We start from the raw sequence: 27921 nt of genomic DNA on the forward strand, positions 1-27921 counted from the left end.
GTTTCCTAAATAGTGTTGATCTAATGTTTGTTTCCCGCTTGTTATATTTCTTCAGAAGGAGCTGCATCGATGGCCGAAGAATTACTCACCGCCGATGTCTGTCGCCTGGGCAATGGAGAGAACTGTTCTACACTTTACTCCATGGAGAGTAACGGTAAGGTGACTTTGGCTACTAGCCACTCTATTTGATTAGCAACATGAACCTACTTATTGGGCTGTGAGTTAGGTATAAGGCTAGTTCCTAGTTTGGTTGTCAGTCTGAAGTTGTCAGTCTGAAGTGGTCTCAAATCTGATGTACGAATTGTTCTCCATCAGAGTTGCTTGCTGAGAATGAAGAGGACTCGGAGCACACCTGTGAAACCCTGTTTATGTGTATCATTACTGTGCTCAGTCATGGACTGCGAAGTGGAGGAGGTGTGGGAGATGTGCTCAGGAAACCTTCCAAAGAGGTATGAACCAACTGCTTAGTAAACTAATAATCATTCGACACAAACACCACAACACCATATCATATGCAGGTTCACCACCGATTTTCCAGCACCGTTGGTTCCAGAGCCTTTCCATTTTGCCAGACCAACAGAGGTCATGGCCTCCAAGAGGAGTCCTACGGTACTGGAACGGTCCGCCTAGGCCACCAAAGGAGCGAGATACTGGCCCGCAATGTCGGCCTCAGAAGTCAGCTATGGGAACGGATCTGCCAGCTCCGGCCAGGCTGTTGTTCCAGAGCCCCGGCCGGCCGGAGGGGGCAAATTTGATCCGTCAGTCGGTCATGGGAGTTGGCTATGAGAACAGATCTGCCGGCTCCGGCCGCTCCAGAGTTCCAGAGCACCGGCCACAGGTGACAAATTTTTGACCTGCCGATATGCGCGGATGTCCCGATGAAGTTGAGATCGGCTGTCTTACCCGGCCTAGGCACCAGGTTTTCGGGGGAACTTTCAGAAGGGATTTCAAGTGCACTTTTGTGATTCCAGATTAAAGGAGGTGCCGGACCATCGGTTGCTAGGAAATTGGTGGTGATACCTAAAATAACTAGTTACTTTTGCAATCCAAGGATCTGATATTGCTTCCATTTGATATGCTGCGCAGTTTGTAGAGCATGCCCCACCTCTCCAAAGAAGCAACCGGTCAATAATTTATAGCATAACATTGTTTTAGTGCACCCAGTTGAATTTTAATCATTAACCTTTTTACATAGCCAGATCTCTCTATTTAAATGTTGTAGGGCTTTTTGAGGTTCAATAATTGATACTGTGTACTCCTTGTTAAGTCATCTGTTTGTATCTGTTAAAAATACCAACTACTTTCACAAATGCTGCAGCACGCTTTATTATATGGTTCAAGGATGTATAATTCACACATCATTTGAGTGCTTTAGTTGGCTTGGAGAAAATGGTGCCAGTATGTCAAATCTATGGATGTGTGAAATTTACTATAACTAGATGTCCTCCTTAGGTTGACAAACTGCCTGTTCTGCAGCCAAACTTGCTAATGATACAGAGGTGGGTGGATTAGGAAGTTGTGAGGAAGAGACAAAGAATGTAAAAAAGGATATAAATCACATAATTGAGTATGTAAGAAGTTAGCAGAGCATATGGAAGGAAAGAAGAATGAAAAAGTAAATTACTATTAAAATGGAGTGACAAAACAGAATGCTGTGGTACAAAGAGACCTGGGTTGCTTGTACATGAAGTATAAGATGTTAGCATACAAGTATAGAAGCAATTATAAATGCTCATTGAACTGACCTAACTTGTAATGGTTATGGACTATAAAAGTGGGGAAGTTTGGATGCAACTTTACAGTGTGCTGGTGAGACATTCATGCAGTTTTGATCCCCATATTTAAGGAAGGATGTCCTTGCTGTGAAGACATTGTTTAGTTTAGTTTGGTTTAGAGATACAGCACGGATACAGGTCCTTCGGCCCACCGGGTCCTCGCTGACCAGTGATCCCCACACACTAACACTATCCTACACACACTGGGGACAATTTACAATTACACCAAGCTAATTAACCTACAAACCTATATGCCTTTGCAGTGTGGAAGGAAATCGGAGATCCCGGAGAAAACCCGCACAGGTTTGTACGTGGAGAATGTACAATCTCTGTATAGGCAAGGACCTGTAATGAGGACCGAGCCTGGGTCCCTGACGCTGTAAGGCAGCAACTGTACCACTGTGCTGCCGTAGAAATGTAGAGAAGTTCACCAAGTTGAATCCTGAGATGGAGGGTTGATATACAATGAAAGGTCTAGAGACAGAGGCTGGAAGGAGATGTGGAGGCTTCGGGTGCTGGAATGTTACAAGTCGGTAAGGTGTAATGATAAGGGAGAGGTGATGGACAGATAAACAAGTTCAAGGAGCTTAGGAGACCCAAGTGTGTACGTCTTAGGCATACATAACCAGGTTGGGGAAGAGGATCTAAACTGGGTGACGGGTTGGTGGGTGAGTTTCGAAAAAGGAAAGTGAGGGAACGTGGGTGGGATCAAAAGGAATAAGAAAGGAGAACAGGTCATATGGGTACAGATATGGGGTATCTCCACTACACTCATTGAGGTTTCGAAGAATGAAAGATGAGGCAAAACATTTTCTCTGAGGCCTATGACACTTTGTCCAAATCTCTGTCCAAGCAGCTGTGAAGGCACAGAGCCTTTGTTGCAAGGGCTATGGAGTACCGAAACTGACTGAGATTGTTGAGGGATTGAAGGGATAAGAAGCTGCCCTGCATTGGAAAGTGGTGCTGCGTTAATCGATCAGCGCTGATCTAATTGAATAGCAGGGCTGACATGAGGGGCTGAATGGTCTACTCCCATTTCACTTTCATTGATTCTTATGTTCTGCAGCATTTGTCTGTTGTAAAGTCTACCTTCATTAGGTGACTGTCACTTTCTGCAGGAACCACTGTTTGCTGCACGTGTGGTCTACGATCTCCTCTTCTTCTTCATGGTCATCATCATTGTCCTGAACCTGATCTTTGGTGTCATCATTGACACTTTTGCTGACTTGAGGAGCGAGAAGCAGAAGAAGGAAGAAGTCTTGAAAACAACTTGCTTCATATGTGGTAAGCTCATAAAGGTCACGGGACAGTCTTGCCAGAAAATAATGTATCTTCAGAAATGTTAACACCTCCTCCAACCTCATCCCCAAACAGTCTCTCCAGGTGAGACAGAGGTTCACCTGCACCTCCTCCAACCTCATCTATTGTATCCGCTGCTCGAGATGTCAACTTCTCTACATCTGCGAGACCAAACACAGGCTCGGCAATCGTTTCGTTTCACTCAACACCTTCGCTCAGTCCGCCTTAACCAACCTGATCTCCCAGTGGCTGAGCACTTCAACTCCACCACCCACTCCCAATCTGACCTTTCTGTCATGGGCATCCTCCAGTGCCATAGTGAGGCCCACCGGAAGTTGGAGGAACTGCACCTCATATTTCGCTTGGGCAGCTTGCAGCCCAGCGGTATGAATATTGACTTCTCCAACTTTAGATAGTTCCTCTGTCCCTCTCTTCCCCTCCCCTTCCCAATTCTCCCACTGTCTTCCTGTCTCCACCTATATCCTTTCTTTGTCCCGCCCCCTGACATCAGTCTGAAGAAGGGTCTCGACCCAAAACGTCACCCATTCCCTCTCTCCAAGATGCTGCTTGACCTTCTGAGTTACTCCAGCATTTTGTGATACCTTCAGAAATGTTAAGATTCCTGTAAAGTATTTCAAATAGTTTTTGAGAGAAACTTAAGAAAATGTCTTGTGAAATTTCAGTCGTCTATCAAGAATTCTCCCAGTAAAGTAGCCGAACCCAACCAATTCAGAAAAACATGCAAGTTAAAATATGTTAACTAACTTTTTCCCGTGTAGCCCATACATGACACTCCTTCAGTCAATGAAGAGATTAAGCTGATGAGTTTTCTTCTTCACTGCAGTTTGCAATAATGAGGAGGGGGATTGAATTGAAATATGCTTCATTTGGGCTGGGCTAAGCAGATTCATTGCAAGTAGAATGTTTCTCCTGCCTTTGGGTCGAAAGCAAGGGCTCACAACCTCATGTTGCAAGGCTAGTCATTCCAAAATGAGATGAGGAGAGATTTCTCACTCAGCATTGGTGAGAGTATGGAATTCACTACCATGGAGGCTGTAGAGGCCAAACGACTGATTGGACTATGTAGATGAAGACAGGTAAATGTTCAGTCACACGCGTATGAGGAGAGAGCAGGAATACTTTCAAAGTAAATGATCGGTCAGGATTGTTTTGAATGGCGGGGTCGGCTGAGTGGGGTACTCCTATCTTCTACTGAGTCAAGCTGCAAAAAAACTCAAATGTTGGAAATTGGAATTAAAACGTGAATCCACAATTTCTCATTTGCTGGAAGCTCAGAATAATCTACTCATACCAAGAAAGCTTATTGTGTGCAATACATTTAGCTTTTCAGCATTGCTAGAACTGATAGTAGTATGCAGTAAAAGCGGATGTCGCAATATCAAACGTTACAAGCAAAAACACAGAGCTGCTGAGGGTGGTGTTAAAGGAGGCATCTACTTTTTTGGATTACATGATCTGGCTTTCCAAATGATACATATATCTTATGCATAACCTTGGTTGTAAAATATCCAACGCTTGAAAATGAATCGACTTAAGGTAATGGATTCATCTATCAGTTGGGAACTTGCGACATGAATGATGATGAGCTGCTACTATTTACACAGCCTGCACATGCATTTAATCTTAGATTTGTTGATTAGCTCATTTACTTTTCTAGGCTTGGAAAGGGATAAATTTGACAACAAGACGGTGACATTTGAAGAACATATCAAGGAAGAGCACAACATGTGGCATTATCTGTGCTTTATTGTCTTGGTGAAAGTCAAGGACTCCACAGAGTACACTGGGCCAGAGAGCTACGTAGCAGAGATGATCAAGGTCAGTAAAAGCTCTGCAATGCAGAGATGATTTTCATTCTGATTGGTATAGCACAATACGTTATGCAGCTGCCATCATGTTAAGAGCCTTGGAGGAGAGAAAATCCACCAAATTATATCAGGTGGATATTGCAGTTTGCATAGTTTGCACTGGTCCACAATGAAAGATTGCCTATGTGTCAGAGAGTGTGTCACTGTATGAGTGGTTCACCACTTCTAGTAGCTGATGCCTTTAGCTTCTTCGGATCCAAGCAAATTAGCATAAACCATCAAGCTACCTGCACCAAAAGAAGCTTGTTCAAGGTATCAGTCAATAGTTTTGAAATTAAAGAGCAAAATGAATTTTTGAGGCTACAAATGATGATTTGCAGTTTTCAATAAGTTGTTTTAAGAAGAGTCTTTTTCCCTCCTTATTTCATCCAGCAAGAACTGTGGTAAGATTTTTTAATGATATATATTTCGGATATTTATGTCTGAAAAGTAAAATGCATGGAGTAAAAATTAATTCAAAGGCAAGTGTACCAAGATATTGAATTCAAAAGGCCTATAGATGATGAAGCCACTTCAAACTCTAGAATGTTGGGCATGCAACAAAGAGTATGGTTGATACCAGTTGAAATGCCTCTCACAGACTTGGATGTGCAGTTTAGTTGGTGATGGTTTATTTCCCCTTGTGAATGTTTTCTATCCACCATTTTAGCCATCCATTTTTATCAGGAATTGTGTCTTATAAGTCTGACTGGACAAACTGTGAGCTCGGATTTGACATGGACTGGCATCCCGGAAATGCATTGAAGAGGCAATGGAAACTGGTCTAAAAGCCTCCGTTGTGTTGACTGAAGGTTAAAATCTTGCAGACCTACTAAAGAAGGAAAGGGGGAGTGTACTTGCAGTCTGAAAAGGCTGAGACTTTCAATGCCTTCCAGGATGTTCCAGAGCGGGTTCTGGGCATTATTGTGAAGGATGAGATGCAGGCAGATTATGATATGGTAACACAAGAACATAAACAATAGATGCAGCAGGAGGCTGCTCATCTCCTCGTTCCATCCCTGCCATTCAGCAAGACTGAGGCTCAACTATTAGCTTGTTGCCACTTGCCTTCACTAACCCCTTATCCTAACATCCATTTTGTCTTGAAAAAAATGGGTCTCTTTTGAACGATGGGTCTCTTGGATAGAGAACTATCTTGGTAGCAAGTGGCCGACCTAATTGAAAAGTTGTCTTCAGAAACAACACGTTCTTTGTGCTGTTTTGGCCTCCATTACAAAGCAAGAATGTACTTGGAGAGATCGGATAAGATTCTGAACAAATGTCACTGAGGAGATGCAGAGAGATTATTTTCCCTTTCAGGAGAAGCTGAAACCTGGGCTAGAGCCTCGCGTTTAACCCTTTTTGACTGTTGAGGTCACTCAGCGAACTGTGCGCAGTTACAATTCTGGTCTGTGGTACGAGGTCCGTGGAGGCTCATTGCGGTGAATACTCAAGAATGAGATTGCACATTCTTGGACAGTGAGGAAATTGAGGGATGGAGAGATTGGATGAAAACATGGATATGAGAAAGGGAGAAGCCATGATCTTGCAATTCTTGCAGTAGGGTTAGGTATTGCTTAGCTTTCGTCTTGTTTTTTTTACATTCTAATGCCCAAAATTGAAACCTTTTACTACATAGGCTCCATTAGAAAGTTTTAAAGAACCAAGTGGTAGTGGCAGTGACATTTGGTGAAGGTGCCTGGCAGTTATTTGTGTGGTTTCGCCACCAGCTCAAATGTCAGACATCTCTTTGGAGTTTGCTTGGTGTTCAGTATATAAATGCAAGTTCCTCTGGTATCACCAATCTCCTTGAAACTTACAACATTGCTATTTCTTCCCGAATGATTGTTTTTCAAAGCATGTCTGCACATTATTGCCTTAACTTATCATTTAGCTGAGGTTATAAATACTCCTATCACTATGTTGCTTCCTGCAGGTGACAGCTGCATCAATCATTTATTATACGTGCAACAAGTATATTGTTCTGTGTTATTATGCGAGGGTGCAGGGTGGGGTGGTAAAAATGTATCATTGTTTGCTTTATACATCCAGGCTTGCCATCGATATTCTGTGTTAAATGCATATTCCAGTGGAAATGACTTCTCTGTATGATCTACACTTCGGAATCTCAGACAGCTTCTGCGTTCATGAAGTGCACTGAACATTAATGCTGATGTATATTTCCATGTGCATTTGGCCTGTTAAATTGATGCATTGGTTTGAGCTAGGTGTTTGAATGTAAGGGGGCTATTTTAGTGCCATTTAATGACTTTCACAGGACAAGAATTCTGCAGTTGTAAAGGACAAATATTTGAACTTTAATTTCAAATAGCAGAAAACTAATTCTTCCAATGTGGAAACTTTATAGAAACATAGAAACGGGGAAAAAATAGGTGCAGGAGTAGACCATTCAGCCCTTCGAGCCAGCACCGCCATTCAATATGATCATGGGTGATCATCCAAAATCAGTACCCCGTTCATGCTTTTTCCCCATATCCCTTGATTCTGTTCGCCCTAAGAGCTATATCTAACTCTCTCTTTAAAACATCCAGTGAATTGGCCTCCACTGCCTTCTGTGGCAGAGAATTCCACAGATTCAACTCTCTGGGTGAAAAGGTCCTAAATTGGCCTACCCCTTATTTCATCTCAGTCCTAATGGCCTACCCCTTATTCTTAAACTGTGACCCCTAGTTCTGGGCTCCCCCAACATCGGGAACATTTTTCCTCCATCTAGCCTGTCCAATCCTTTATGAATTTTATATGTTTCTATAAGATCCCCTCTCATCCTAAATTGCAGTGAATATAAGCCCAGTCGACCCATTCTTTCATCATATGTCAGTCCCGCCATCCCTGGAATTAACCTGGTAAACCTACGCTGCACTCCCTCAATAGCAAGAATGTCCTTCCTCAAATTAGGAGACCAAAACTGTACACAATACTCCAGGTGTGCTCTCACCAGGGCGCTGTACAACTGCAGTAGGACCTCCTTGCTCCTATACTCAAATCCTCTCGATATGAAGGCCAACATGCCATTTGATTTCTTTACTGCCTGTTGTACCTGCATGCTTACTTTCAATGACTGATGTGCAAGAACACCCAGGTTTCGTTGCACCTCCCCTTTTCCTAATCTGCCACCATACAGATAATAATCTGCCTTGTTCTTGTGTTCAGATAATAATCTGCCTTCTTGTTCTTGTGTTCAGATAATAATCTGCCTTCTTGTTCTTGGGTTAAAGGGTTATAGGGTATGTTGGAATCGGGGAGTATAATAATATTAACGGCCTGCTTGGACCCACCTTTTTAGATATTGATTCAAATCCAAGCTTCCATGCCATGCAATCTTTCAACCTTAAAAATTCAGGCGCTTAAGATTCATGATTAGTGATATAATCACAATATTTATTTTGTAATTGCCCTTGGAATAAGACCTTGGGGTTTCAATGATGAAGTGAACTTGCCATCCCATGTTAAAAGCAGTCACGTAACTGGATGTTTAAATAGTCAATGTGATGTTTGAGACCTGGAGGGTCAGGATGCTGACCCTCAGCAGGCCTAAACCCTGCTGCCTTGTGATGAGCATCACTGGCCTGACTGAGAGACACGAAAACGGAAAGCAGTAACCATGCAGTGGGCCACATTAGAGGACCATCTTTGCCTTGAGCGTATGGCTGTCTTCTTTGCTTCAGAGAAAGATGTATATGTCCACTCCTTGTTCTGTTGTCCATTTTCTGCTTAGTGTCTCTCAGTCAGGCCAGTGATGCTAATCTCAAAGTAGCAGAGTTGACGGAGCACACACTAATGGTTGGGAACCTTCTGGAGCACACAGAAACCCAGTATACGTGTTGGAATTAATATGCAACCTCTCAAACGAGCCAGCCAGCTGCCCTGTCAGGTACCGTCTGCCCCGCCTGTGGCAGAGTTTGCGGGACCTACGTTGGCCTCATCTGCCTGCTGAGAACCTGCAGAACTGGAATGGAGCAAGTCATCCTCAACCCTGAGCGATCACTGAAGACACTTAGTTAATGTTTTAGGGCAATTGTAGATCTTTGAAGAATGCCTTGGAATATGGACAAACCTAGTTTACTTTATTGATGACTTCAAATGGAGTCATAGAGACGTACTGCATGGAAACATGCCCTTTGGCCCAACTTGCCCACACCAACCAACATGACCCACCTACACCAGTCCCACCTGCCTTTGTTTGGCCCATATTCCTCCAAATGTGTCCTATCCATGTACCTGTCTAATTGTTTCTTAAATGTTGCAATCGTCCCTGCCTCAATTACCTCCTCTTGCAGCTCGCTCCTTATGCCCACCACCCTTTGTGTGAAAAAGTTACCCCTCATATTCCTATTAAATCTTTCCCCCTTCACCTTAAACCTATGTCCTCTGGTTCTCGATTCACTTATTCTAGATAAGAGACTGTGTGCCAATCTATTCCTCTCATGATTTTATGCATCCTTATAAGGGTGCATTAAATCTTCCTCCTGTGCTCCAAGAAATAGAGTCCCAGCCTGCACAACCTCTCCCTATAGCTCAGACCTACCAACATCAAATGATGACTTAATTTGTGTCTTCTGGTACATTAACCTTCTCCAGCCATAGCAATCTAAGGTTCGTGATGTAGGGAGGTGGCAATTCAGTAACAGTCATGTGAAGGCAGTTGGGAGTTGTGGAAGATGTGTTGCGGTGGTGGAAAAGAGGGAAATTACTTCATATGGGTGTTGAATAGAAAAGAAAATGCAATATTTCCAAATACCTAGTATACCCATGACATTTCTATTAACAACATATTTTGATTAATGACGGGCAGTTTCCTGCCAGTTCTGTTCACTACAAGATGTAGATATCTAATTTTCTCCATTTATTACCTCCAAAAGTTAGCACAGTTCAACTAAATTCTGCAATGCAGCTGTGATGAGGAGGAAGAGAGAGAGAGAGAGAGAGAGAGAGAGAGAGAGAGAGTGAGAGAGAGCGAGAGAGCGAGAGAGAGAGAGAGAGACAGAGAGAGCGAGCGATTCTGATGAAACCAATTTCTATAACGAGTGTACAGATTTAAAATAATTAGCAAAACAACCAATGACTTTTTAATTTTTCCCCTTGTTGCAATCTGGATTAGACTGCTTGAAAGGCTGATGAAAGGGGAGTCAGTAACAAATTTGAAGCAGAAAATTGGCTATAAACTCAAGGAAAATTTTGCAGGACAATAAGGACAAAACAGAAATTGGACTAATTGGATAGTTTTTTCAAAGAGCAATTGGAGACAGCCGAAGAGTGTCCCACACTCTATGGTTCTATAAAATAAAAGGATAATTTGGAATTACAACAAGTGCTGGAAATTCTCAATAGGTTATGAATAACTCTGGAAAATGAAACAGATTTAATGTTTCAGGTTGATGACGTAAAGGATAATCTGAATTCTAAGGATTTGTCTTTCGTGGACTGTATAGAGAAGTCAGTGTGTTTCATTTAAAGTATTAGTTAAATCAGGAACGACCAGACTTGACATCACCCAGGGGATTTCCACGAATAGATTTCAGAAATGAGCTCATACAGTAGTGACACTTTGAAAGTAACTGATTCGTAATTGCTGTAGACTATTGCGCCCATTGTGTGGGCGTGCAGACCAGTTGCATCAGGACCATAACCTTAACGTACAAAGGCTGGATAAATGTAAACAGGATGATAAGATTTTTTTTTTCATTCTTGCGTTAGTGTGGGTTCATCAATATTGAGAAAACGCTCTCGTGTATGACATCTGGTCTTGTTCCATTTGAGATCTGTACATTCTGGTTAAAGTTCCCAGGCTTGTTTTTAAATAAGAAACCCCTTTGGTTTCTGTTTGGGTTTTTTTTTAATCACTTTTAATCAAGCAACACTAAATTCCCAGTGAATAAACAGGGGCCTCACTTGGTATTAGGGTAAAATTTGGGGGATATGTTTTTCTGGTATGGTAACTCCTTCAGTTTTGCACAAAGCTAAAGTGTGCTGGTCTTGTTGCTTAGCAGCTTCACCAAAGCACAGTGAAATGCACGGTAAAAAAGCTTATTTATGTGCCTTTGATTTCTGGGATTCTGATGAAATTTAAGTAGGGCACTTGGGTTAAGGGAAAAAATTGTAGATTGATTGGATGTGCATAAGGAGTCCATCAAAATTCAGTCCCAGAACTGTCTTTGTTCATTGTATATATCAGCAAATTGAATAAAGGGATTAGAATCGAAATATGCAAATGGAAATTGGGAAACAGGTCCATGGTTTCATGTGTCTGCAGCGTAGCTCTTGCCAACTCGAATGATAAACGTGAAAAAATTAATCTCCTGGGAACTTAAAACCTAAATGTTAAATTAAACGAGTCCATGCAAGCAAATACACCACTGCCACAAGACATCTTAGTTAGTTTCGAAATACAGTGTGGAAACAGGCACTTCGGCCCACCGAGTTCCCACCGACAACATTCCCCGCACATTAACACTATCCTACACCCACTAGGGACAATTTATACATACACCAAGCCAAATAACCTACATACCTGTACGTCTTTGGAGTGTGGGAGGAAACCGAAGATCTCGGAGAAAACCCACATGGTCACGGGGAGAAGATACAAACTCCGCACAGATGGCACCCGTAGTCGGGATCGAACCCGGGTCTCCGGGGATGCAAGTGCTGTCAGGCAGCACCATGGCCGCCCTTATCTGTGGGAGTATAACCTGAATGAAGATCACATTTTCAGATAGTCTTATTAGGTAACTGCTGACTCTTATAAGTGATATGCTCTTCAATTTTTTTATTTCAAGAGAATCTTTTCTTGGTGCATATGCAATAAGTCCTTTTAAAGGTGATTTGCTAAATGAAGCCTCTATTCTAAATTAATATCAGCAAAACGTACATGCTGGAGGACCCCAACGAGTTAGGGAGCATACTGGAGGACATGGACAGAAGATGTTTCAGGCTGGAACCCTTCTTCAGTCTGATGAAATAGAGGGGAGAAAGCTGGTAAAAGAGAGGTGGGGCGGGACAAAGCCTGGCAAGTACTAGGTGGATACAGGAGAGATGGCTGCTGTTTGGACGATGGGTGGAGAAAGTGACAAAGGCGAGGTGAAAAGGAGACAAAAGGGTGTCAGACAATGAAAAAAACAGATGAATTAAATATAAAGCCGGTGGAAGAGATATGGTTGGAAGGGGGTGATTTAGGAAAGAGAGAGGATTATTACTTGAAAATGGAGAATCCAAAGTTCATTTCATTGGGTTTTAAGGTACCCAGGCGGAATATGATGTGCTGTGCTTCCAGTTTGTGTGTGGCCTCACTCTGGCAATGGTGGAGGCCAAACAGAATGATCTATATCATAGTTTTATTTTGAATATTTTTAAAGTAGCGTTTTATTTTCTTCTTACCATAATATTGGCGTATTTTGAACATTTTAGGTCTTTTGCATTAAAACTCCATGAGGGTGCTGGAACCAAACAATTTTCCGCTTGACAAGACTGACAAATCCAAATGCTGGCAATCAGTCATAAACATAGGATTGTATTGATATATATATATATATATATAATATGTGTGTGTCCTTGTGAGTGTGTGTATTTATACACGCTGAACTTTTTTTCTCTCGTATATCATATTGTTTACAGTGTACTATGTTTACATATTCTGTTATGCTGTAACAAGTAAGAATTTCATTGTTCTATCTGGGACATATGACAATAAAATATTCTTGACTCTCTTGAGTAGAGATTCATTGGTCATTAATGGCAGCAGCTATGTCGAAAAAGCTGCCTCAAAAGAAAATGCTGATGTTTTTATCACTATATATGGAAAGTAAAGATTAATCTCCAACCCAAGGTTGGTGTGTGTCGTATCAACTTCCATATTTTAGCAGGACATTGGAGCTGTGGTGGAACACAACATCAATTCACCAGGATAGTGCTTGACGGGAGGACTTGCAAACACAGGCATCACAGATTATGTTGAGAACTGATAGGGGTGTTTAAAATTGCAACTGGATGAAAACAACCAGATTGCTTCCAGTCGATGTTGGTTAAAGATCAAGTGGCCATGAATATGAGATTAAATGCATGGAAAGGAAAATTGACGACATGAGTCAGATTGTTGAATTCACTTCCATAGTAGAGGTAGAGACCTGTCCGCTTTGACGTAGAAGGTTGATACGGTTTGCTATAAACAAGAGGCTGTGGGGCGAATGAATGTGATTGAACTCTTGGCTGCCGTGGATCTGTTGCTCTATGTTGCCTGTGCGTTCTATTTGTCCAAAGTCAGATCTGTGGCTGGTCGCAGAACTGGAGCTGGTACTTACGTTGCCCGAAGGTTGTAATGGAAACAGGAATTCTGCTCTGCACACATACTTTGCAGTGTGGTCCACTCAAGATACAGGATTTTATGGCATCAAGTGCAATTGTTTTTTTACTGATACTAAAATCTTGAATCGTGAAGTCTTAGCTGAATAACCATCAGCGAATAGTGCTTCAAACGAATACAAACGGCCCAACACCGGAGATCCTGTCTGGCAGTGATCGAATATGAGGTGCGCACTAACTGTTATAAAACAAATTTTACAGGAAGTGAATGTTAACTTTGGAGATGCAACAGGGAAACAGGTGCTTGGGCCCACTGGGTCCACGCCGACCATTGATCAACCGTTCACACTAGTTCGATGTTATCCCACTTTCGCATCCACTTCCTACTATCAAGGGATAATTTACAGAGACCAAATAACCTACAAATCCACACGCCTTCAGGATGTGGGAGAAAACCGGAGCATCCGGAGAAAACCCACACCATCACAAAGAAAAATTACAAACTCTGCACAGACAGCACCTGAGGTCAGCATCGACCTCGGGTGTCTGATGCTGTGAGGCAGTAGCTCTACCAGCTGTGCCACTGTGCAGCCCACAGGTTAAAGGCAATGTCAGTGTATGTTGCCCATCCCAAATTTCCCTCGTTGTACACCTTCAGATGAATGCAACCCACAATGTTACAAAATTGGGAGGTGCATGATTTAGACCCAGCACCAACGAGGGAACAGAAATATATTTCCAAGTTAAGGATAGAATGCAAGCTGGAGGGGAACCTGGTTTTTGAATGCATTTGACAATATTCGGTGCTAGTCCTGGGCTACAATGCTTTGTGTAGGAAGGAACCGCAGATGCTGGTTTACACCAAAGTTTGACACAAAATGCTGGAGTAACTCTGAGGGTCAGGCAGCATCTCTGGGGAAAAGAAATGGGTAAAATTTCAGGTCAAGACCCTTCTTCAGACCAGAGTCTGAAGAAGTGTCTCGAACCGAAACATCACCTGTCTACAGTGCTTTGATAAGATTTCCATGTAATTGATATGAGTGTACTAAGGAAGCCATTCTTTCTGCCCAACAACTTGAAAATGAATCTTCAGTAACTTGCAAATGGCACTCGGGTACCAGTGTGTGGGCTGTACCCTCAGAATGACTTCCCAGACATTTGATTAATTCAGAGAATAGGTGATTTCTATTTTTTTATAAGCTTTGCTGCGTTTGCACTTTCTGAATTTGAAATTGGTTTGTATTTGACGTTCGCACCTTGAAATTGGCTGCTAGTTTTGTGGTCCAGTTTCACATCTCACAGGGTGAGAAATGTTTGTCAGGGTGACTAATCCACCATGGGCATGATTTTTGGGACATAAGGTTTTAATTTGATAAATCTTTTTTTTTTTAACTTAGTATTTAAGTATAATATATCATTTGCAATGAGTAGCAGCTATTTCAGCAAATACAGATGACCTCTAATTCATTGCTGTTGCTGTACTGTTCGCAGTGCCTTGAGCAGATTAGCATGGTACTCAGCAAGTACTCGGCTTCTGCAAGATTGTGGTTTTGCTATCATGGTTTTGCATGTACAGATGATGGATGGAATTGTAATGCTGCAGTTCAGACTGCAGGAGAGTTGGGTGAAGGGATGGGGGTTGTTGGAGGTGTGATTGGGATGGGTGGGCAGGGGGGTTGTGGGGAAGGGGGGAATTGGTTACTGAATGAAAGAAGAACCTAAGTGTGAAACTTGAATTCAATCGAAGATCATTTCCGATGATTCATGCCACTGTGCACTTTTCGAGCCAGTAAAATGAGATTTGACATGGTGCACAGGAATGATGTACTTTTGTGTCTTTCATTGCACGTGTTCTTTACGACGCAGGAAATCAGTCAGCTCATTGAAAGTATGCCGCTGAATAATCCATTCAATGTAATTCCCACATTTATTTCTCCGTACCATGTTCTCTCTCTCAAATCCATTGGCTCTCCACTCACACTGGGAATAATGTTACAGTTACCAATTGACCCTTAGGAAAGAAACAGGATTTTTTTCCTGTGGGAAAAGTGGTTTCCCTGTGGTTGCGGGAAGAATCTGCAAACTCCACACCGACAGCACCGGGGGTCGGGACAGAACCTTGGGAAGCATCACTACCATTCTACCACTGTGTTTCCTCAAAAGTTCCCTGTGCTCCAGGTTCGACTGAGATGTCTTCTCAGACTCTAATGTCATCTTGTTAGATTAAAACCAAATCTCTTGCCTACTGCTGTGAGCAGCCATTGGAAAATGATTCAATCATAGCACAGGAGAAGCCCATTTGTGCTACCTGGACCACTCTAGCCAAAAAATACCCTGTTAGGTTCATGCCAGTTCCCGCCTCTTGTAGTTGTAGGATAAGGCTCTTCAATGGAAAGGGAAAGGTTCAGAGAAAAGGGGTCATATGCAGACAGATGGGACTTACTCAGGTGGTCAAGTTGTCGGCATGTCAGGTTGGGCCGAAGCCACCTCACCATGCCAAAGTGTCACATTTTTGAGGGGGGGGGGGGGATGAAGGGCATTTCAAGTGCACTCTCGTAATATTGTCTGGATTAAAGGAGTGGTGGTCCATCAGTTGCCGGAAAATTGTTGGTCGAGCTGTGGTAGAGATACTAGGACTGACAATACTGAGAGCCAGATTTATCGTGGGTACTGAGTTTGACTAGCCACAATAGATTATAATTGATCAATAATTTGTAATATGTGGATTCAAGAACATAAGAAAACAGGAGCACGATTAGGCCACTCATTCCCTCAAAATTGCCCCACCATTCAATACAATCATGGCTGATCTGCCCCCAGGCCTCATCTCTTCTGGTTCAGTTTCTTATTGCCCTCAATTCCCTGATCTATCAAAAATGTATTTCTCTCTTCTTTAAATACCCCCAACCAAACAACTTTCCAGTATAAACCAGAGTTTCACCACCTTCTGTAAGAAGTTGTTCCTACACACTTCAGCTTAACCATCTCAACATCTTGCAACTATGTCCCCGTGTTCAAGATTCTCCTATGAGTGGAAGCATTTTGCCACCCATCCTGTCGTGTTACCTCAGGATAGAAAACATAGAAAACATAGAAAATAGGTGCAGGAGTAGGCCATTCGGCCCTTCGAGCCTGCACCGCCATTCAATATGATCATGGCTGATCATTCAGCTCAGTAGCCTGTACCTGCCTTCTCTCCATAACCCCTGATCCCTTTAGCAAAAAGGGCCACAAGGATCTTATATCTAACTGTCTATCAGTCTGTCTGTCTGTCTATCTTCTTGTTTGTTCCCCACTTCCTGTATGTTTGTGCCGTGTGCGGTTGTTTCTTTGTGCGGTTTTCATCCACAAAAAAACGGTACACGATAGCGAGACAATTTTAGGCCTACCTTACTCACCATTGTCCTGGGGAGTGTTTAACACGTTTCATTCAAATTGGTCAGAGTGATGGGAGTGGCAGCCAATGAGGGGGGAGGGGGCACTGCTGAGCGCCACTAACTTTAATAGATGCGCTAACCCCCCCCCCCCCCCCCGTCGGTAGGACTGGCACCCGTCCCTGCGTGCCTCACGCCTGACCTTCTGCCTCTGGTGAAGGGCGCGGCGGCAGAGGGTCCAACAAGATGGTCGTCGCCACCGTTTGCCGTGGGTCCGCGGCTCGCTCTGGCTGTAGCGCTGGTGGCACGAGGCCGAGGTGAGTGGCTCCCTCTCCCCTTCCCTCTCCCTCCTCGCCTGCCCATGGCCCTGGGGGCCACTCCCCGCCCGGCAATGGATGCGCTTCCCCTCCCCCCCAACCGGGAGGACGAGTTCCTTTTTACGACATCAGTCCACGCGTGCGCAGTTGGGGCCCGTCCATGTAATATAGATGCTCCCCAACTTAGTGGGGGGGAGTTGAGGGAGGAGGGGGTTGATGGAGTGGGTGACTGGGGGGGAGATGGGGGGTTCGGGGAGATGGAGTGGAGTGGCAGTTTTTTGTTCTGGGTGTCAGATGTGGGGAATCTGGGAGTCTGATAGTCTTCCAGACATCCACATCTGCGCCAGGTGTGACGAGATGGGGCTCCTAAGGGACCGTATTAGGAACCTGGAGCGGCAGATTGATGACCTCCGTCTGATCAGGGAGAGTGAGGAGGTTATAGATAGGAGTTACAGGGAGGTGGTCACTCCTAGACCACGGGAGGTAGACAAGTGGGTCACTGTTAGGGGGGGCAAGGAACAGAGGCAGGGACTAGGGAGTACCCCGGTGGCTGTACCCCTTGGAAATAAGTACTCCTGTTTAAGTACTGTTGGGGGGGACAGCCTACCTGGGGGCAACGACGGTGCCCGGGCCTCTGGCAAGGAGTCCGGCCCTGTTGCTCAGAAGGGTAGGGAAAGGAAGAGGAGAGCAGTAGTAATAGGGGACTCTATAGTGAGGGGGTCAGATAGGCGTTTCTGTGGACGCAGTCGGGAGACCCGGATGGTGGTTTGCCTCCCTGGTGCCGGTGTCCGGGATGTGTCTGAGCGTGTCCAGGATATCCTGAAAGGGGAGGGAGAGGAGCCAGAGGTCGTGGTACATATAGGTACCAACAATATAGGTAGGATAAGGGAAGAGGTCCTGAAAGGAGAATTCAGGGGGCTAGGAAGAGAGTTAAAAAAAAGGACTTCCAAAGTAATAATCTCAGGCTTACTGCCTGTGCCACGCGATAGTGAGAATAGGAATGGAGTGAGGTGGAGGATAAATACGTGGCTGAGGAACTGGTGCAGGGAGCAGGGTTTCAAGTTTCTGGATCATTGGGACCTCTTCTGGGGGAAGTATGACCTGTACAAAAAGGACGGGTTGCATCTGAACCCGAGGGGAACCAATATCCTGGCGGGGAGATTTGCTAAAATAACTGCGGAGACTTTAAACTAGTACGGTTGGGGGGAGGGACTCAAACACAGATAGCTAATAGGCAGTGTGTGAGGCAGGAGGCAGAAAAGGGAAACACTCAGACCCAATATGTAGGAGAGAAAGAAGGGAAAAGAAATAAACTGAGAATAAGAAATGATGGGTCCCTTAAATGTGTATATTTTAATGCTAGGAGCATTGTAAGAAAGGTGGATGAGCTTAGAGCCTGGATTGACATCTGGAAGTATGATGTTGTGGCGATCAGTGAAACATGGTTGCAGGAGGGTTGCGATTGGCAATTAAATATTCCAGGATTTCATTGTTTCAGATGTGATAGAATCGGAGGGGCAAGAGGTGGGGGTGTTGCATTGCTTGTCAGGGAGGATATCACAGCAGTGCTTTGGCAGGACAGACTAGAAGGCTCGATTAAGGAGGCTGTTTGGGTGGAACTCAGAAATGAGAAAGGTTTAGCAACACTTATAGGGGTGTATTATAGACCGCCAAATAGGGAACGAGAATTGGAAGAGCAAATATGTAAGGAGATAGCAGATATTAGTAGTAAGCACAGAGTGGTGATTGTGGGTGATTTCAATTTTCCGTATATAGACTGGGAATCACATTCTGTTAAAGGGCTGGATGGTTTGGAGTTTGTAAAATGTGTGCAGGATAGTTTTTTGCAGCAATACGTAGAGGTGCCTACCAGAGAAGGGGCAGTGTTGGACCTCCTGTTAGGAAATGAGATGGGTCAGGTGACGGAGGTATGTGTTGAGGAGCACTTTGGGTCTAGTGATCATAATGCCATTAGTTTCAATATCATTATGGAGAAGGTCAAATCTGGACCAAGGGTTGAGATTTTGGATTGGAGAAAGGCTAATTTTGAGGAGATGAGAAAGGATTTAAAAGGAGTGAAATGGAAATTGTTGTTTTATGAAAAGGATATAATAGAGAAATGGAGGATATTTAAAGGTGACATTTTGAGAGTACAGAGTCTTTATGTCCCTGTTCGGTGGAAAGGAAAGAATAATAATTTGAAAGAGCCATGGTTTTCCAGGGAAATTGGACACTTGGTTCGGAAAAAGAGGGAGATATACAATAAATATAAGCGGCAGGGAGTAAATGAGGTTCTTGAGGAATATAAAGAATGTAAAAGGAATCTTAAAAAGGAAATTAGAAAAGCGAAAAAAAGATATGAGGCTGCTTTGGCAAGTAATGTAAAAGTAAACCCCAAGGGGTTCTACAGATATGTCAATAGCAAAAGGATAGTGAGGGATAAAATTGGTCCATTAGAGAGTCAGAGTGGACAGCTATGTGCTGAGCCGGAAGAAATGGGGGAGATATTAAACAATTTCTTTTCTTCGGTATTTACCGAGGAGAAGGATATTGAATTATGTGAGGTAAGCGAAACAAGTAGAGTAGTGATGGAAATTAGGAGGATTAAAGAAGAGGAGTTACGGACACTTTTGAAGAATATAAAAGTGGATAAGTCTCCAGGTCCTGATAGGATATTCCCTAGGACATTGAGGGAAGTTAGTGCAGAAATAGCAGGGGCTATGACGGAAATATTTCAAACGTCATTAGAAACAGGGATGGTGCCGGAAGATTGGCGCATTGCGCATGTTGTGCCTTTGTTTAAAAAAGGTTCTAAAAGTAAACCTAGCAATTATAGACCTATTAGTTTGACGTCTGTGGTGGGAAAATTAATGGAAAAGATACTTAGGGACAATATATATAATTATTTGGATAATCAAGGCCTGATTAGAAACAGTCAACATGGATTTGTGCCTGGAAGGTCATGTTTGACTAATCTTCTTGAATTTTTTGAAGAGGTTACCAGGGAAATTGATAAGGGCAAGGCTGTGGATGTTGTCTATATGGACTTCAGTAAGGCATTTGACAAGGTTCCACATGGAAGGTTGATTAAGAAGGTTAAATCGTTGGGTATTAATAGTGAGGTTGCCAGATGGATTCAACAATGGCTGAATGGGAGATACCAGAGGGTAACGGTTGACAATTGTATGTCAGGTTGGAGGCCAGTGTCTAGTGGAGTGCCCCAAGGATCTGTGTTGGGTCCACTGTTGTTTGTCATTTACATTAATGATCTGGATGATGGTGTGGCAAATTGGATTAGTAAATATGCAGATGATACTAAGATAGGTGGAGTAGTTGATAGTGAGGTAGATTTTCAAAGTCTACAGAGAGACTTGGGCCTTTTGGAAGGGTGGGCTGAAAGATGGCAGATGGAGTTTAATGCTGATAAGTGTGAGGTGCTGCATTTTGGTAGGACAAATCAAAATAGGACGTACAGGGTAAATGGTAGGGAATTGAGGAATGCAGTGGAACAGAGGGATCTGGGAATAACTGTGCATTGTTCCCTGAAGGTGGAATCTCATGTGGATAGGGTGGTGAAGAAGGCGTTTGGTATGCTTGCCTTTATAAATCAGAGCATCGAGTATAGAAGTTGGGATGTAATGTTGAAATTGTACAGGGCATTGGTGAGGCCAAATCTGGAGTATGGTGTGCAGTTCTGGTCGCCAAATTATAGGAAGGATGTCGACAAAATGGAGAGAGTACAGAGGAGATTTACTAGAATGTTGCCTGGGTTTCAGCACTTAGGCTACAGAGAGAGGTTGAACAGGTTGGGTCTTTATTCTTTGGAGCGTAGAAGGTTGAGGGGGGACTTGATAGAGGTTTTTAAAATTTTGAGAGGGACGGACAGAGTTGACGTGGGTAGGCTTTTCCCTTTGAGAGTGGGGAAGATTCCAACAAGGGGACATAGCTTCAGAATTGAGGGACAAAGGTTTAGGGGTAACATGAGGGGGAACTTCTTTACTCAGAGGGTTGTGGCTGTATGGAATGGGCTTCCGGTGGAAGTGGTGGAGGCTGGCTCGATTTTATTATTTAAGAGTAAATTGGATAGGTATATGGATAGGAGGGGATTGGAGGGTTATGGTCTGAGTGCAGGTAGATGAGACTAGGTCAGGGAGAATGGTCGGCGTGGACTGGTAGGGCCGGACAGGCCTGTTTCCATGCTGTAGTTGTTATATGTTGTTATATATATATGGTGGGGGAAGGGAGGAGAGAGGGGGGGGGATATAGGGGGTTGAGGGGCGATGGGAGAAAGGTTTCTCCAGGAGAGGCCCCCAGAAGAGATTTGGACCCAACGTCAGTCTACTGTTTCAATAAAATCGCCCTTCATTCTTTTAAGCTCCAAGTAATATAGATCTTATTTCTAAAACCACGTTATGAGACAACCTTCTTGACCCACGAATTAGCCTCTTGAATACATTTATATGGAGTGCAGTGTAAATCACCAGGCCAACGTTGTAACTGGAAAATCTTTTGAAGCTTGATCTGAATCTTTGGAAGAGGATGAACGATGATCCAAGAGCCTGTCGTCATCGACGGGACAGTGGTGGAGAGAGACAAAAGCTTTTCATTCCTGGGTGTGCACATCTCTGAAGATCTGAGGACCTATCACATTGATGTAATCATAAAGAAAGTCCAGTAAAGTGTCTACTTCCTTAGAAGTTTGAGGAGATTCAGAATGTCAACGAATACTCTCTTGAACTTTTACAGGTGCACATTAGAGAGCATATTGACCGGTTGCATCATGGCCTGGTGCGGCAACTCGAATGCCTAGGGATGAAGAAGATTGCAAGAAGTGGTGAACTCTGCCCAGTCCATCATGGGTGCTGAACTCCCCACCATCAAAGGGTCTGCAAGCATAGCTGCTTCAAAAAGGCAACCAGCTTCATCAGAGACCCACACGACCCAGGCCATGCTCTCATTTCACTCCTGCCATCGGGAAGAAGATATAGGAGTCTGAAAATTGTAACTTCCAGGTTCAGGAGCAGCTTCTTCGCGATAACCATCAGGCTTTTAAACACTACAACCTCCAAATAGGCTCTGAACTATATCAACTTGGGGATATTATTTTTGCGTTATATTGTCTATTTATTTGTCTGTTTGTTTTTTTACATACATATATGTATATATACTGATTTTTATGTTGTTTAACTTGGGTTTTACAGAGTACTGTTTACATATCTGTTGTGCTGCCGCAGATGAGAATTTCATTGTTTTGTTTCGGGCCAAATGACAATGAAACACTCTTGACTCCACACTCTTTTGTTTTCAAGAGGAATAACTGCAGTAATGCGATTGAAAAAGTATCTAAAAAGTGTTCAAATCTCATCATATCAAGTCATGAGATTTAATTTAATGATTATACAAGAAGTTGTTCCAATGGTTTGGAAGAGTTGCAGTGCAGGGAATTGGGCAGGATACATTTGGGTAGGGCAACTCTGCACCTGTTGTGGACCTTACCCCAGAGCACTTCCCATCCCTTGTTGCCCTGGCAATGCCATTTGCCTCACTAGCAACACCCACGTCCCACTAATGAAAACTAAGATCTCAAAGTGACAACACAGCACTTGAAAATGAAGTCAAACGACCCATGAAGTATAATTCCATAGTTGTGTCACTGTGAAACATTTTGATGATTTCGATTTTGATCTTTAGTCTCTCATCGTTAGGGGGAGAGGGGAAAAAAATCTTTATAATCATGATGCAGTGTTTTAGAAACTTAATGATGCATGTTTCCTGCTTATTGAAATATATTAATTTAGGTGTTCCTGGCTTAAATCTGCCAAAAATGTATTCATGAAACAGTTATCTGAAAGTCTGTTTGCCAATGCACATTAAGAGCACTGAAGGGTTACAGCTCCTGTCTATTTATGCTTGGCTTCTACTTTTTGTCCAGTCAGCCTGACTCTTAAAGAGATGGATGCTGGTACTGTGATTTAAAACGTTTACAAGAATGGAGACGTTGCCTCAGAAGGTTGAACAGATGCTTCTTGTTCAAGGACTATGTCAAGTAGCTGCTTTTGCAGGGAAATGCATAGCACTGGGTATTTGTGGGGAGTAATGAAGTGCATGGTCAGAAAACAGCTCCTCCTCCTCCGTAATGTGAATGACCTCAGAATTCTGAAGGGGATTTTTCTTTAATTTTTGTCAATGATGCATTTCCTACAGGAAGTGTGTAACCTGATTTCTAATTGCGAGTGTGGATGCATTCCAGGCGTCTTCAGAATTAAAAAAAATTATATGACACAATTTACACAATCTCAAGCTGCAGGATGCTATTTGGCTCATCATGCCTGGTTTTATTTTGAGGGGAGGAAGTGGGCGCGGGGGAGGGGGGGGAGGGAGAAGGATTTACCCTGCGTAAACTCTGTGATACTACAGTTCTTCCCCTTCAGATATTTATCAAATTCTCTTTTGGAAGATATGATTCAAACTGCTTCTGTAAATGAGTTCAAGAGCAGAACAACTCATTGCACTAAATTACAAAACTCGTTCAATTCAGTTTACTGGGGACTGAGAGATTTTTGATCAGTCTACTCTTGCACATAATGCAGTCGTTTTTTTTAAAGCTTAAAATCATCCCATATTTGATTAACCCTGCTGTAATTCTGTAATTCTGATTCTGGAAATAATTACATTTAGAATATCTATATATCTATATCTATATATATATATATATATATTACTAAAACTCTCATCTTGTTTGTTCTGTGTGTTTGTTCCCCATGTTCTGTGTCCCTTATGCCCTTCATATCCACAAAAAAACGGTACTTGACCCACACAACTTTAGGCCCACCTTACTCACTATTATCCTGGGGTGTGTTCAACAAAGCTTCATTCAAATTGGTCTTATATTTTTCGTTATAGAGAGATTTTAAAGTTTAAAAATTACCTTATTAAACCGATTGCCTGCCATGTTCAGCATGTGATGTTACAATGGGACCCACCGGAATGACGGCCAATGAGGGAGGGGGGCAGGGAGTTGCGGGCAATGAGGGGGGGGGGGGGGCTAACCTTAACAAATGCGCTCTATATTCAAATAAAATCTGTATTGGAATTGCAAATAGAATAGGGCAAAATGACAAGCAATTACTGAGGCTTAGAGAATAGGCATATAAACACAGAATCTTGGGTATTACTGGGAAATTACTCTGCATACAATATGAATGAAAGCAAGGCCCATGTACCATCACTGGCACTTCAATATTGTGAATAGGGGCAGAGTGGCTGTCCCTCACTGTCTACCCAATGCCCGAGTTGATCCAGACCAATACTTGAAGCAAGTGATCTGACTATTATCGCATTGCTGTTTAAGGAACTTGGGGTCACAAATGTTGCATCACCAATACAAATATATTCTCATTAGAGTGGGAGGTAAAGAACATTATCCACAGCGTGAGCCCTGAGCTCTCCATTTTCTCATCTAAATGGGTACCTGACAAAGTTATATTAAAGCTGAACTAGTGCAAATTATATGGCCCAGGATAAAATAAGCTGACACTTTCAGTCTGAAGAAGGATCCCGACCCGCTCCCATTGTCCTCATGAATGTTTGTTCAGTGCACATAATGAATTCATGTATGAATCCCAAGTGGTTAATTATGGATAAATATACTTCTTATTTTACATTTTCTGAGCAGATTTTGTATGTGCTGCCAAAGTAAAATTGAAATGTGTAGTGGGGGTGAGTTTAACTTTGCACAGTTGTGTGAAGGGGGTAATACCAAGTCAGCAGTTAGTCTGAAGAAGGGTCTCGACCCGAAAAGTCACCCATCCCTTTTCTCCAGAAATGCTGCCTGACCTACTATAGACAGCACTGTCTGTCTATCTTCGGTATAAACCTGCATCGATTAGGAAAAGGGGAGATGCAACGAGACCTGGGTGTCGTGGTACACCAGTCATTGAAAGTAGGCATGCAGGTGCAGCAGGCAGTGAAGAAAGCGAATGGTATGTTAGCATTCATAGCGAAAGGATTTGAGTATAGGAGCAGGGAGGTTCTACTGCAGTTGTACAGGGCTTTGGTGAGACCACATCTGGAGTATTGCGTACAGTTTTGGTCTCCTAATCTGAGGAAAGACATTCTTGCCATAGAGGGAGTACAGAGAAGGTTCACCAGATTGATTCTTGGGATGGCAGGACTTTCATATGAAGAAAGACTGGATAGACTTGGCTTGTACTCGCTGGAATTTAGAAGATTGAGGGGGGATCTTATAGAAACTTACAAAATTCTTAAGGGGTTGGACAGGCTGGATGCGGGAAGATTGTTCCCAATGTTGGGGAAGTCCAGAACAAGGGGTCACAGTTTAAGGATAAGGGGGAAGTCTTTTAGGATCGAGATGAGAAAGTTTTTTTTCACACAGAGAGTGGTGAAACTGTGGAATTCTCTGTCACAGAAGGTAGTTGAGGCCAGTTCATTGGCTATATTTAAGAGGGAGTTAGATGTGGCCCTTGTGGCTAAAGGGATCAGGGGGTATTGGAGAGAAGGCAGGTACGGGATAATGAGTTGGATGATCAGCCATGATCATATTGATTGGCGGTGGAGGCTCGAAGGGCCGAATGGCCTACTCCTGCACCTATTTTCTATGTTTCTATGTTTCTATCTGCAGTTCCTTTCTGCACATAAAATAAGCTGGAGTTGAATGTACCCAAGCTGTGATAGATCACGAAGAATGTTAAAGTCTTCTTAGGTTCGTTTTATTCTAAGAGCAGAACTGTTGACAACAGCATGGACCTGGGCTTAAGTGGTGTGCTTCGGTCATTGATGTTTTTTGAACGCTTGTATCAAATTCCCCACAAGGCTTTAATGGGTTTTTTAAAGTTTGAAAGTATGATACAAAAACTCCAATTGTCATCTAGATTATAATTGTTGTTGATTTATTTTCAGTTCTTCTGTATTATAGAATGAGCACTCCTTGTAAAATAAATGGGTTTCAGCATTCAGTGCCTTGAGGGATATTTGGCAGCCACTCAATCCATCCTTTTGGTTCAGATCTTACTGGTAGCTTCTGTCCTGACTTTCTTTAGTTTATGTTGGTCTCTGCACTTTGACCCAACTTTCACCCTTCATTTAATCAATTACCAGGGATGACATTTTATGTGACGGTCATTATGTACAGGGTCTCACTGAACTCAGTGATATCCTCATGAACTATGTGGATGACAATTATTACTGTTGTTATTGACTGCTTAGAGTTGTACGATATGAAAGCCTTTCAATGCATTTTTGGCCCTCTTAAAAAAAGCTAACCAATTATTCTTGTACTTAGCTCTTTTCTCAAAACCTTGCAATTTTTTCCCCTTATTTAATTTTGACCCAATGCCAATTTGAAAGTTCTCTTCCATCACTAGATCTAAGAATTCAGTTTTTTAAATGTAAATGTATATTCCCTCTGTTTATTTTGTTAATTAGCTCAATTTTATTTAACTCCAAATCTGAAACAAACAAAAAAAATGCTGGAATCAGCAGGTTATGACAAAAGGGTCTTTAACTTGAAATGTTAACTCTGTTTCTCGTTCCACAGATGATGCCCGACCTACTGAGTGTTCCAGCATTTTATGTTTTTGTTAATTGTGCATTATACAGGCTCAAATGCTGGTCCTATCTCAACATATCTCAGACGTGTTATATATGTGTGGTCCAATGGTCAGAATAAAGACTGTTATCAGGGATTAAGAAATTTGAATGTGACTCTATTTACACGTACAAAGTTCTCACTGTTTTTGTTTCTTGTTGTGTTAATTTGAATTCTGCCATCTCCTCAGACATGATTGCAAATTAAGGCCTCGCGTTTAGAATAGGCTGTAAAACTTAACCACAATGAAACCATGATCCGTTTAGTATCCATGTTTTACCATTTATTCATTTTTAGCCGCTTTGCATTTGGAGCATATCTTTTAAAGAATGAGGTTGTATTCAAATATTCCTCATTTTGCACAGATATGTTTTGCATCAGTACCTTTGAGCAGAACCGGACCTGGGTTGCTTTGCAAGTGCTGTTGGCGTTGCTCTGTGGGTAGAAGGGAAACACTCTTGGTGTCAATTTTGTTTTCCCCTGTGGTAGAAAGCCTTGCTAACGGGAAGCGTTGAAACTTGACACAACATGCACCTCGACCCCAATAACGTAGTCTTAAACTTGCATTGAATCACAATGCTACTTCTGCTCCCCTCCACTCATTTTGTTGCTAGTACAGTTTTTAACGGCTGTTGGTGGCTTGACGTTCCCTCTGCTGTCTGTAGTTCACAGTGACAAGCTTCAAATGTAAGTATTTAGTGGCATCGTTTTAAAGTAAATCTACATTTCTCTCTTTTGACTAGATTATCTGACATCTCAAACCTTATAGATAACTTCACTCACACAGGGCTGTCGAGTATAGCCGAAAGGAAGCAAAGTGGTTCAACTGCAATTTGTTTACTTCTGCATGGCCCCCTGGTTGGAAAGTTGTAGCATTGTGGTCTCAAACAGCCATTTGTTTTTCCCGATAGTTTGACAATCAAATGAAAATCACAAACTTCCTACAAATGAAAATGCTGCTGAATAAAAAAAACAGGCAAAGTCTACTTAAAGAGACTATATTCCGCAAGTAAAAAAACTATAAATTTGAGTAGAGAGCACCTCTGCTTCTTTAGTCAACATTTTCATCTCTAACCCTTAGAAACATAGAAACATAGAAAATAGGTGTAGGAGTAGGCCATTCGGCCCTTCGAGCCATTCAATATGATCATGGCTGATCACCCAGAATCAGTGCCCCGTTCCCGCTTTTCCCCCATATCCCTTGATTCCATTGGCCCTAAGAGCTAAATCTAAAGCCTTGAACTAAAGTAGGACACAAGTAGCCCTGTGTTGCTTCAGCACTGCAACAATGACTTAAATAGATTGCCCCAGTTACACAAGTACAATCCTGGCCAAGAAGATTGCACACATTTGAAAGAGGAGAAGGTG

The 27921-nt window shown here is 42.7% G+C and overlaps 1 protein-coding gene across 12 annotated transcripts in view; it reads left to right on the forward strand.

Annotated features, from left to right (window-relative positions):
* Positions 1-27921, forward strand: part of LOC144601899 (inositol 1,4,5-trisphosphate-gated calcium channel ITPR1) — a 446238-nt gene that overhangs the window by 359736 nt on the left and 58581 nt on the right. For all 12 annotated transcript variants that reach the window (XM_078414430.1, XM_078414435.1, XM_078414436.1 and 9 more), the window contains 4 exons: positions 56-154; positions 316-449; positions 2894-3059; positions 4753-4913. In XM_078414430.1, the coding sequence (XP_078270556.1) occupies positions 56-154; positions 316-449; positions 2894-3059; positions 4753-4913 (560 nt within the window). The remainder of the gene's footprint in view (positions 1-55; positions 155-315; positions 450-2893; positions 3060-4752; positions 4914-27921) is intronic.

Source organism: Rhinoraja longicauda, chromosome 17 (assembly GCF_053455715.1).
Source record: "Rhinoraja longicauda isolate Sanriku21f chromosome 17, sRhiLon1.1, whole genome shotgun sequence".
NCBI lineage: Eukaryota > Metazoa > Chordata > Chondrichthyes > Rajiformes > Arhynchobatidae > Rhinoraja > Rhinoraja longicauda.